Genomic DNA, 12,912 nt, shown 5'->3' with positions numbered 1-12,912 from the left:
GGAGCACGAGGAGGGAAGACCTGAGGAGAGGACAGGGGGACAGGGGAGGTACGGCAGGGTAGAACCAGGGCGAAGTCACACAAAACTGGGCTAAGCTGCAGCGTGTAACTTTTTAGCCAATAAATAGACTAAAATAAAAGCGTGTTTTAGATGTGGAAAAAAAAAATAATAATAATAATAATAATGATTACTATTATTCTTATTCTTATTATAAATGAATAAATACGAATAATAATAATTATTATTATTATTTCATTTATAATAATAATACTAATTATTATTATTTCATTTATAATAATAATAATAATAATAATAATAATAATAATAATAATAATAATAATAATAATAACAATAATAATAATAATAATAATAATAATACATCCTTACTCGGGCTTGCATCTCCCCAACTCCTACTTTGTCTATATTCTTCCAGTCTGGCATAAAACTATAAATCTGTCTCCATGGAGAATGTTCTGAATAGAATCATGCAGGTAACATGCCACCTCCAGAAAGTTACATACTGTACCTTTAACCTCTTTTTGTTATGGGGTAAGGCACATGTGTCAAACTCAAGGCCAAAGGTGGCCCTCCACATCATTTTATGTGGCCCTCGACAGGATATATTAAAAGGTAGGACTGTCTTAAAATGTCATTTTATCAGGAGATACAGTTACACATCCATATTTTTTACATCTAGGCAAATGCATATGTAATATTTGTTTTGCATATGCATGTAGTCTGGCTGCTACATGTAGTTTGCTGTAATTTGAAGAAGTAATAAATACAGAAACAGTTAATTAACAAGTTAAAAAAGTAGTACACCGAGGGCAACATTTTGCTAATGTGGCACTCGGTGAAAATGTGTTTGACACCCCTGGGGAAAGGCGTTTCAACTGACAAAATCTTTCCAAAAGTCTTATTTATGGTAGAAAAAATAATTAATTTCTGCTGGCAAAGAAGATGTTGAAATTGGTGGCATTGTGTTTCATGTGGATGGATCCAGTTTTTACAGAGATATTAACGACAAACCAGGTCAACACATCTGTAATCTGACAGTTACACAGTAAATTCCACCTGAGAATTCCCAGTTTTATCAAAATAACTTACTTTTACATATTTTCTTTTTATTACTCTGGGAATTTTAGACTTTTATGATTAATACATCAACATGGCATCTGATGAACTCCAGTTAAATTACATGTAACCATAGAACCAAAGTGAAATGTGTTAATATCAAAATGGATATCTACAGCATTTGGCAAACAGGACTAAACAGGGTCTAAAGCAGGTCTAAAACAGGACTCCACCTGGGAACACAAAAGGTCTAACAGCAAACCACAACAGAAAACAACACATTAAAATAAGAATCAAGCTAAAATATCTTTACTCATTTGAAAATTGCACATTTTAAAATCAATGTGTTTTCATTTGTGGTTTTACAGCCTATTTTTTCAAGTTTCAGTAAGTCAGCAAGTTTAAAAAAAATAAAAAAAACACCACAATTTATATGCATTAAAAACAACATAACAGCTGAATTTTAGGTGTCTTCAGTTTTCCATTTGAATTTCTTGAAGCATCGAGGAGGTTTTTCTGGAACAAAAGAAGTGATTTAAATAAAGTGTGAAAGTGTTATAAAGAGACATATTTTATAATTTGGATATTTTGAGCATTTTTACCATTATCCCGAGCAGTGAGGCAAGTGATTCTAGTATGAGATAAAGCATCTTTCCACATGTCTCCTGAAAAACAGAAAACAGGACTAAAACAGGACTAAAACAGGACTAAACCAGGACTAAACCAGGACTAAACCAGGACTAAACCAGGACTAAACCAGGGCTAAACCAGGACTAAACCAGGACTAAACCAGGACTAAACCAGGACTGAAACAAGGTGGATGTTATCAAAATAAGACTCAAAAGGCAAAAATTTAACTAAATAATAATAGTTTAATCAACAAAAAGAAGAAAAAAAATGAAAATTCCAAGATAATCCAAACTTAAGGAATCACAAAAAATGAACGAGGGGAAACATGAGGCTAAAATAAACCAGGAAACAAGGAACAGGTAAAACACATGAGGGTAGCAATCAGGATTAAATCGATGGCTATACCAGGACTGGACCAGGACTAAACCAGGGACTAAAGTAGGACAAACTAGGACAAAACCAGAATAAGCCAGGGGACTAAACCCGGACTAAACCCGGATTACCTGTATAAATCAAAAGTTTTTTCTCACCTGACACTTGGATGTTTTTGGTAGCCCTGTATCTCAGAGTTTTCTGTTTAATTCTTTCATAACGGGCTGAGGGGGTGGAGCTTTGCTCTGGTTTGGTCACATCCACCTCTACTGCACGATGTCGCCGAGACTTTGACGCCTGAAAGAAAAATAACGTTTAAAATCTAAGACAAAATAGAGGGGAACTTTGTCATAAAATGCAGATGTAAACAGCCCACTCTCACCTGTGCTGCCTGTTCGTACGCTCTGGACTTGATGGAAGCCAAAAGATCTGCTCTTCTGGAACTCTGCAAAGGACATACTGTTAATGTTGTTTTAGTCCTGGTTTAGTCCTGGTTTAGCCCTGGTTCAGCCCTGGTTCAGCCCTGGTTCAGCCCTGGTTCAGCCCTGGTTCAGCCCTGGTTCAGCCCTGGTTAAATCATGATTCAGTCTTGGTTCAGTCTTGGTTCAGTCCTGGTTTAGTACTTATTTAGTACTTGTTTAGTACTCGTTTAGTACTCATTTAGTCATGGTCCCATTCTGCTTCTGTCCTGGTTTAGCCCTGGTTCAGTTCTAGTTTAATTTAACTTAACTTTAACCCACAACAGTAGTTGGCTCTTATGGCTGAAGATGATAATTGATTTAACCAACAAAAAGTTAGAAAATGAACAATGAAACAGAAACAGACAAGGAGTGTCCTCCTCAAAAATATACCTGGAGTTGTGTTTCATTCCTTATATTGATTTATTTCAGCTAATATTTTTAGTCCAATTTGAACAGCTTGACTCATAAGTATGTTTTTATTACAATATTTTCAAGCTGAAATACCACAGCATAGGTTTTCAAAAGATGCTCAACCTAAATAATGCTTTTAAATCTGCTTTAATTTTTAAGAATTGAATTGAAGAAATCTGACCTCCTGTTGAGTGGATGGTCCCTCTCCACTGTCTTCATCTCGACTTGACTCTGAGCTCTGAAACTAAACACATAATGTACGAAAAATAAAATATTAGTCATTTCAAAAGTATATTCTCTTCAATATGATCACAGTAATCACCTCGTATTATTATATTATATGTGTGGGGTGTGAGACTAGCATTACTGTAGAGTAGGGATAGAAATCACAGGGTCGCTCACAATTTGCTACGTTGCCCATAATAGAATAATATCACAATATAATGATACATATACACATAGCTCACAATACAATCATTGGCCAAACATGCGATCATGAATAACCAACAAAAAACGCAGTGCCGCCACAACTTAGTTTTGTTAAAAATAACAAAATTATTATGAAATATTAATATTATGAAAAATTACATTTAAATAACATTAAAGAGTGAGACTGGCAAGACTACCTTGTCCTTTTGCCACTTGTAGAAGTCGAGCACAGTCTCTCTGAGTGTCTGGACCAGGTCTGGATGGGACAGACTCAGACTTGAGTCAGACTGAGGACAGACCGAGGACTTGAGGTTTTCATAAAGACCGTGGACATTCGACAACTCCTGAAAAACATTCAATACATTTGAACACGAACTGTTCAAATGTGTAGCATTTTGTATTTGGTGGGACTAGAAATGAGGGTGGTTCTCCATCTGTCAACCTCAGGGCAGACTGGGGGTAGAAGGTTCAGTGACATTGAGCGCCAAAAGAACAACACAAGCACAATACCATTTTTATTTGAATATGATATTTTACACACAATGTCTGTTATCCTCCTTCATTAATCCAACAATATGCTGAGATAAGGTTACTATAAATTAAAAGTACAATATTTATTTATGGCTTTACTTGGCAGGGACAATGCGGTCAGACATAGACATACTCAAATCTATATTGTCAAAGCTCTTTGTGACAATATCAGGCTGCTACATATAGTCTGCACATAAATATTAAAAACTGTATAAATCGCACACCCAGAAGAAAGAGCCATAAGAATCACTAGTATTGACTGAGTGAGGCCATTCCACCCAGCATCGATTTTCCTTAAAAAAAAAGCTGTTCTAAAGCTGTGTGGACACCAAAAGATTTATGCATTTGAATACTAGTGATGAAGGGTTTGTGAGAGCAAGGATAGAGTTACATAGACTTAAATACCTACTTCCTCCTTTTAATGTTTGAAAATTGGTTAATGTAGCTTTAATTCATGAGTGACACTGCATGAAAATGTATGTATGTATGTATGTATGTATGGTAATCCAGTCTTACACAGTAGAAACATGAGTATTGTGATAGTTACCTCGAGCAGGTTGTTGTTGATGAGAGTCTGAGGAGCTGAGGGCCGTTCCATGAAGCTCTCACAGACTGGAGACATCTGAGATTTCTTCTTCCTGTCAAACGCAAGCTGCAAAAACACAATCGGAAATGCACATTGTGTCATACATTAGTCTATCAGCAAAGTATTGTAAGTCTAGGGATTTTGGTTTAGTCTTTAGTAGGGTTTGGTACCCAGATACTTATCAGTAAGATAAAACTAGTATTGAGAATTACCATTTAAACAAGTAACAATACTGAAAAATAAATCTGATAACAAAATTTGACTTTTTCATTAATAGTTGTATTAATAGATTTAAATATCTGAATTGTTCACTTGGAAAGTACAGATTTTGATGGGTGTCATACATTGGAGTAACTCACCAGTCGGGGCATTGCAGTGAAGACAAACGCTTTTATGTGCAGGAGTTTTTTCAGAATATAAACCACGTCGTAATGCTGAGCTTCTAAAGAGTCTGTCTCAAACTTCTGAATTTCCTCCCAATCCTTCAGAGCCAAACGGATCTGAAACAAAACATATTGAAATTACTGAACATGGAAGCAGCGGATAGGGTCAGATGGAGCAGAGGATGCAGAAGAGAGGGTCAAAGGAGCAGAGGATGCAGAGAAGATAGTCAGATGGAGCAGAGGATGCGGAGGAGAGGGTCAGATGAGTAGAACTAGATTGTCGGTATATTTTTTACCTTTTCGAGAGGATTTGCGGTCTGAGAGTGGAACAGAGCGTACAGAAGGTAGAGCCCTCCCACTCGGATCTGAAAAGTGAAGGGAGGAAGCAGGAACTCATATGCTGTGTCCAAAACCAGACGAGTGAATAATCGGTTATTGTGTTTCGCAGCTCCACTGAAAAAAAAAAAAATTAGGTTAGGATTAATATCATGGGCCATGTTCTACAATCTGATGTCAAAATATGTCAAGGAGGATAGGAGTACAGAGGAGAAGTAAGTGAAGTTTATTAATCTGTTGACACGATGCACTTGGACTTTGTTTTAAGAGGGGCTTTTTTTTACATTTCATCCAATTTCTTCAAACTTTCTAGCATTTTTAGAGAGCTGAAGATGCATACTACTTTGATGAGACCAAACCTTTTTACTCTAAAAACGTTTGTCCAGTTGTCGAGATTCAAGCCTTTTTGGCATGGAAACTAGTTGGACGATTGGGGGATTACAAAGACATCTTTCTTTACTGTAGACATGGATTAATATGGCTCTTGTGTAGTTCACAAATAACCTAAGAAGTGACAATAGTACAAAAACCACTGATTGCACTTTATAATCCATTCCTTTGGTTGAGTGATTTGATATTGAAAAATAAAATATGAAACTCACTAGAAAATCTGCTCAAACTTCATGTCCCTCCAGATTTGACTGAACGCTTCAAACCGTACGGACTCCGTTTGCTGGAAGCGGTTTAGGAGCTGATCACAGTCCGCCTTCACCAGTTTCCGATGATGATTCATCTTTTTACAGCTTTAAAATATTAAAATTGGAACAGAGTCAGAGTAAGACGTTTGGAACTAGGTTAAACCCCCACATGACCACATTTTTACACAATAAAACACAAAATGTGGTGTTTTTTTCATGTAAAAGTAAATAAACGGAGGATGTAAACAAACGAGAGACTCACGACAGACGCTGGATTATTGCGTCATCAGCAGGCGACAGAAGAGAGCTTCAAATGCATAAATAAAAATTAGGAGACAATGATTGCAATCTTTGAATAATAAAAAATATTATGATTTAACATTTTATTTATATGTAAATGTGTTCTAATAGCAGTTTTATAATTACTAATACAAATAAATAAATATTGTAAATTACTAAGTACATCGAAAAAAAAAAAGAACATTGAATAATAAATGTTTACTAGAGTCATCTGTGGTGGTCACAATTTTAAAATATATTTATAAGAAGAAAAATGTGATAATTAGTTGATTTATTTATATAAGAGTATAATTTTATAACGTAAATTTATACAAGCAGAACTATTTTAAATTAAAGTATTTTTTGTTTAGTTTTTCTGGCTTTTGATGGCGTGTGTTGTTTCCATTAATCTATAATATTCTGTCATACTCCCAAGATTGTTCCGTTGTGTCTTTAAACTGTGATCCGGATGTGCGCTGCTGTCCTGCGGCAGTAAACAGCAGCCTGTCCCGCTGACGTGGAGCTACAGTTTCTGCACCAGATCTACGGGTTTATCCGCTTTTATCCTTTACTACCGCCATTTTCAACATTTTTACTCGAACATAATTCAACTACATGCGTGATATTTCATAGAATTGACTGAATATCGGGTTAAAAGTTGTTAAAATAGTTATTTAAGATGGCGGATGATGCTAGCAAGCCGTTCGCAGGACTCGCAGATGTGTCCATATCCGAGGACATTGCAGTGGAGGGGGACATTTCAGTGCCTGTGGGGACATCCAGGTAAAGTCTTATGGTTATCAGGGACGAGCTCAAAAAGTATTTAAAGTAGGACAAGTTGTGCTAGCTAGTAGCCAGCTAGTAAATTGTTGGGACAGGAAGGAACAAGCTCTAGAAGGTAATGCTAATCTGCTGCTCTTCCTCAAACATAGCTACATTTAACTGTTTTGTCTTAATTGATATGGGGAAGCTTATATTTTTCACGCAATTTAAATTCTGTAACATAAAATACCCAATAATTATACATTTTAAGAAAATGACATGGATGCAAAAGAGTTAAAACATGAAAATGAGATGCCATTGGATAAAAGCTACTAGGGCCTACTGCCCAAGTTATTAGTATTTTAAAAGTATAGTTCCTTAATACAAACATGGCACTATTAATGTATTTGTAATAGCAATAATTAAACATTGCACCACCCAACAAAAATCTAACTTTATGCAGGGAATGTGATCACTGAAATCTTAATTAATTATCTTATTTAAAACTAAATGAAATGCATACAGTTGAAACAATGTATGTGAGGCAGCAATTAGTGCTTTGCTTGTCCAGGAGCTAAGTAGGAGAATATGACCACTATCTTTCTTTCCAAATCTTCTGTCTCCATTTGTCTTATGTAGAGTATGCCACTTGCTTGTTTCTATTGGGATGTTTTTACTATGCCCAGAATCTTCCACACTTCCATGGCATTAAACTTACCAATCTGGGATGTAGTGCATCTGCTTTTATAGTTAGTAAAAAAAACAGAAAAAACAAAACAAACAAAACACATGCGTTCCTACTGTGAGAGGGGTTGGCTCTGTACAGATGTGACCTGTAACTTGGCCTGAACATCATGGTAATAAGCAGAAAGCAGACTCTCCACCCAAAAAATTACACACAACAATGAAACACAAGTTGTATTTTTTATCCCAAAATTTTCTATAATGACTATATACTATATGTATGTATATGAATGTATATTGTGCATTATCTCACTGAATAAATAATTAAACAAATCTAAAAAAAAAACAACTCTCTGGCAGTTTTACAAAAGTGTTGAATTGTTCCATATTTTTCTGACTTCCAGGCGAGATGAGGAGCTGTCGACTCTGGATGAGCCGGTGAAGGAGACTGTACTGAGAGACCTGAGAGCTGTGGGGAATAAGTTTGTCCATGTGTTGTATCCGAAGAGGAGCTCGGCGCTGCTCAGAGACTGGGACCTCTGGGGGCCTCTGCTGCTCTGTGTGACTCTGGCTCTTCTGCTGCAGGGGGGAGCCACAGAGACCCAGGAGCAGGGAGGACCACAGTTTGCTGAGGTAAGAAGTTATAAGGGGTCTGGTTTAGTCCTGGTTTAGTTCTGGTTTTCTTCTAGTTTAGGGTTCACACTTGTCCTGGTCTGATCCCAGGTTTAGTCTTTCTGTAGATTTGGTTTGGTCCTGTTCTAGTCCAGGTTTAGTTTTGGCTCCCAGGTCCCCATTTTGATGCTATGTTTTATTCCAATCCAGTTAAGAGAAAAGCACAGCCAGAGACATCTTTCCTATCCACCAGATATTCACAAAAAAACTGTCAAAAAACTGTCAACAGCAGCCTGCATGTCTTTGTCAATGTCATATTCCTGCTGACTTCAAATAAAATCATCAAACACTAAAACTCTGACTATATTTTTAGTCGACTAAAAGAACTATTGTTTTTGCCAGATGATAAAAACATAAACGACTGAAAGGAACAAGAAACCAGACCAATGACATACAAGTGATCATGTTGTAATTAAAATAACAAATCTATATATTTTTTTATTTATAAATTAGCATGACATATTTGTAAAGTAAAAATAATTAGTTGACAAAACTAAAAATCATTTTGGTCAAAAGACTAATATTAGATTAGTTACCGTATTTTCCGCACTATAAGGCACACCTAAAAGCTTTTAATTTTCTCAAAAACCCACAGTGCGCCTTATATATGGATCAATATTGGTCAATTATGACATCCGTAGTCAGGAGGCGTCGCTGAAGTAATAGCGGTAATAACCCTTTAAGGACTGAGCACACTATGAGCCAGTATAGCTTACCTAGACTTTTATTCTTTTTTAGCCATAAAAATCATGTTAAACGAAGTATCAGAATTTACTGCATTTTTTCACACAACTACTTCTATTTTACACATCCATCCGTATTTTTTTATTTTACGCGTCGAATAAATGACTGGGAAAATCCCCGCAGCACCGCGCTCTCATTCGTCACCTTCGAGGGACAACAGAGGCAGATTACCGTAATGATGGTAAAATATTTGGATAGCCCCATGTCTCCGCTTTGAGATGCCGTTTGAATTTACATGAGAGCACGACTGGGCACGGAGTTACGCTGCTGGAAAGTCCGCAACCCGCTTTATCGGCGAAGATAGGATCCGACGCTATAGAGATAACGGGGAGACAGCGCCGGGCGACATACGCCACAATCTGCCAATGGATTGCGGATGCTGGGGCTGATATATCAGTCTCAACTGTGGTCCGAGTTTCACGGAGGGAGGAATTGTCACTGAACTGCCAGACAACAGCAGCGACACAGATAATGGCGATTTTGACAAGATGAAATCGGGCACTTTGAATGAGCTCGACCAACTGTTCAACTCAGACACTGAAGAGGAAGAATTCGACGGATTTGTGAATGAGGAATGAACTGAAAAAGTGAGCTTTACGTGTTTCTTTCACGTGTTCACAACTAAACAAGGCTGGGAGATATTGAGAATATGGACATTAACGTTTGAACAACGTTGAGTTATTGTTATTGCTTTGCACTATTTCGAGAGTTACTATATTGTGAATGCATTAACTTGTTTTGTGAGTGAACAAAGTTTTCAGAACGTTTTTTTTTTTAAAATTCTATTAATAAAGTTTGACTGACTGACTTATCTGACTGTTTTGTTGACATTCTCTTTAGCGCAGCTCCATCTCGTGGATGCGTAACACAAACACAGCTACTACAGTCGTTTCTATTCTATGCGCCTTATAATGCGGTGTGCCCTATATGTGAAATTGGTTTTAAAATAGGCCATTCACTGAAGGTGCGCCTTATATTCCGATGCGCCTTTATAGTGCGGAAAATACGATAATTGTAAAAATTCGCACTGCTCACAAATATCAATGAAACTATATTCAAACAAAGCAGTACCCGACTAAATCTTACAGAATACATTGAGATAGTTGTTCTGGTTGGTCAGATTAGATTTTACACATTTTCATATCTCTGTTTCTCCCACTCTTTCCTCTCCTCAGGTGTTTGTGATCGTGTGGGTGGGCTCCATCGTCATCACCTTGAACTCGAAGCTCCTCGGTGGCACTCTGTCGTTCTTCCAGAGCCTGTGTGTCCTCGGTTACTGCATAATGCCCCTCACTGCGGCTTTAGTCGTCTGCCGCCTCGTCCTGCTCTTGGCCAACAACGCGGTGAGCTTCGCAGTACGCCTCCTGGTAGTCAGTGCCTCCTTCGGGTGGTCCACGTTCGCGTCGACTGCTTTCCTCGTGGACAGCCAACCTCCCAATCGCAAAGCACTGGTGGTCTACCCCGTGTTCCTGTTCTACTTTGTGATTGGATGGATTATCTTAACTTTTTCACCATAAAAAGTCACTGAACCTAAAGACAATGGATGTTCCCATGTTAAGCTTTTTTCAACACAACATTTTTCATGTTTTTATATCCAAAAATATATGAAAAATGTCTCCTTTTGGGATGAATGCTGTTTCACATTCTCTCAACACCTGGATTGTCACATTCTGCTGGTGATGATAAAAGTCTAGTGAAGATGTATGTTCTTTAAAACACAGAGAAGCACTTCCACAGTTCAATAGGTTGTGTTCATGTGACACCACAACATTGTAGAATCCCTTTAGTTTAACCTGAGCTGAGACAGAATCCTCAGGTGGAGTTTCATCTCTGTAATTACTGGACCTATCCACATGAAACAAAAACTGGCACAAAGTTCAGTGTCTTCTGCCAGTATAAATAAACAAAAGTCACATGATTTTTTTCACATTATCTTCAGAAAGTGGTGCCATTATTCAACCCAAAAGACACAATTGTTGTCAGCTGAAAGGACTTTAAGCCATAAGACTAACACGACAAGTTTGTGGAGCTAACTAATAATGAGAAGGTTTAACATTTGTGGAGCATAAGTTTCGAGATTTCTTTAAAAACAGATAATCTCCCGTAGAGTTCTGTATGCTCCGCCCTTCCCCTGAAACGATAACTTCATCTAATTCTATAACATGAACACGACCTGTTGAAATAAAGCAAGTTTTTTTGTTCAGGAGTCAATCCAAGGATTACGCAAATCTCAAAACATGTATTAAAGCCTGCCTGTGGGATCTTATGGACAAAGCGCTTTACCAAATCTGCCTTCAAATGACTACTGACACAGATGGAACACTAGGGGGTGCTGTGGTTTGCCCCATTTCGCTGGAAGTGGATAGAATGTTTACTATTGTGGATAATAAGAGTCTAAACTTGTACATATGGGGGAAAAGGGTTATGAATGTCTTCCATGGAAATATTTTTATGTGATATTAATCTAAATAAGTTAACTTTCATTTCTGAAGTGGTTGGGCTGTGATCTGGAATAAGTTTGAATTAATTTTGAAATATTTGGAGCAGCAGACGGGAGCAGTTTGGTCTTTCTTTTAACTAGGCAGGTCAAAGTTTAGTTTTACAAAACTGAGATGAAACGACACAATTTTAAAAGTGCACTATGTAACTTCTATCTGCTTGTCTCCATGGAGATGGTATTGCTTAGTCTCGAATGTTACACAGTATGGTATTAAGCTTCTCACAGTAAGAAGGCATGTTTTACTGTACTTTTGAGCAAATCAACACCAGCAATGAAATAAAAGATGGATGTGTTTAATGCATTACTGTGAACCACTCCAGGCAAAGAGTTAACATCTCCATGAGGATGAGCAGGTAGCAGAAACTCAAATTAATGTGAAAGACAGATAAAAAAAAAAACATTTCGTATCAAAGAATGAAACTCGTTCTTAAGACAAGCAGCTCCTTTCTGCACGCAGTAATGGTGTTGATGAATTGTTCTTTGGAGTTTTCCCACTGAAACACTTGGAAGCTAAACGCTGTGTTTAGCATTGCTCCTGTCTGCTACTCCAAACTTATGTTAGTTTAAATGCAGTTATTATTTTGGATTACATCTGAGACATGAAATGCAGAAAAATCACAAGACGGATACAGAGAAAATTCAACCGGCAACCCTCTCCTCTGAGGGCACTGACTGAGCCACTGTTGCCCCTAATGCAGAAGGACTACAGCGTTTGATATGAAATATTTTTGTAAACATATTTGGGAGAATGATTGAAGGACCAGAATCTCAGATATGGACTGACCAATCAGAGCACAGCGTAGGTTTGATGGGCGGGTTTGTTTAATAATTAACTTTAATTTATGATTTAAATAAAATAATAAAATTTAACCATTCAAAATTGTCGGTTTTTATGCTGATGTTTTTACACTTGACCCATCCTTCAGTGTCTCTGGGTTGTCAGGAGCAGTGGACCAGATCTTAGGATCCTGCTGGAGGATTATTATGTTTTTGGTTGAACGGAAACCACAAGAAGCACACTCAGACACAGAGAGAACATGCAAACTCCACACAATCTGAGAATCGAACCAGGGACCAGCTTGCTGTGAGGTGAGGACTATAACCACCATGCTGTATTGTAAGAATCTCTTGAGTACTTTTAGCTATTACAAAATCTGACCTAAATATTCATGAGAAATGTATAATACTTTTATAAACACGTATTTTATGAGAAAAGTTTACAGGAGAGTTGTCAAAAGTATCGAAAATCAGATACTAAAACTAGTGTTGAAACGAGATAGTCATTCTTTACAGCTATAGATACTAAAAAAGTCCCTTTCACAGGACAGAAATGAGCCTTTCCTGAATATCTTTGAATGATGTTGAGCTGTATCTTAGACACATAGACTTATACAGATATAAGACACATGGGAACAGAAAA

At 37.3% G+C, this 12,912-nt stretch overlaps 2 protein-coding genes across 2 annotated transcripts; one reads left to right on the top strand and one right to left on the bottom strand.

The window, feature by feature from the left end:
• Positions 1 to 951: 951 nt before the first annotated feature.
• snapc1b (small nuclear RNA activating complex, polypeptide 1b) lies at positions 952 to 6,126 on the bottom strand. The gene is made up of 10 exons (XM_033988337.2): positions 5,816 to 6,126; positions 5,174 to 5,330; positions 4,854 to 4,994; positions 4,456 to 4,560; positions 3,575 to 3,721; positions 3,130 to 3,192; positions 2,459 to 2,521; positions 2,235 to 2,373; positions 1,677 to 1,739; positions 952 to 1,590 (listed from the first exon to the last, which is right to left on the bottom strand). Exons 1-10 carry the CDS (start codon positions 5,944 to 5,946, stop codon positions 1,538 to 1,540), a joined length of 1,062 nt encoding a protein of 353 aa, XP_033844228.1. The 5' UTR covers positions 5,947 to 6,126; the 3' UTR covers positions 952 to 1,537.
• A 466-nt stretch (positions 6,127 to 6,592) lies between these two features.
• yipf6 (Yip1 domain family, member 6) lies at positions 6,593 to 12,372 on the top strand. Its single transcript, XM_033988253.2, has 3 exons — positions 6,593 to 6,913; positions 7,981 to 8,209; positions 10,168 to 12,372. Exons 1-3 carry the CDS (start codon positions 6,810 to 6,812, stop codon positions 10,507 to 10,509), a joined length of 675 nt encoding a protein of 224 aa, XP_033844144.1. The 5' UTR covers positions 6,593 to 6,809; the 3' UTR covers positions 10,510 to 12,372.
• The last annotated feature ends 540 nt before the right edge of the window (positions 12,373 to 12,912 follow it).

This window comes from Periophthalmus magnuspinnatus, chromosome 22 (genome assembly GCF_009829125.3).
Source record: "Periophthalmus magnuspinnatus isolate fPerMag1 chromosome 22, fPerMag1.2.pri, whole genome shotgun sequence".
NCBI lineage: Eukaryota > Metazoa > Chordata > Actinopteri > Gobiiformes > Gobiidae > Periophthalmus > Periophthalmus magnuspinnatus.
The sequence above is the reverse complement of the archived record's forward strand: the minus strand, read 5'-3'. Positions and strand labels throughout refer to the sequence as shown.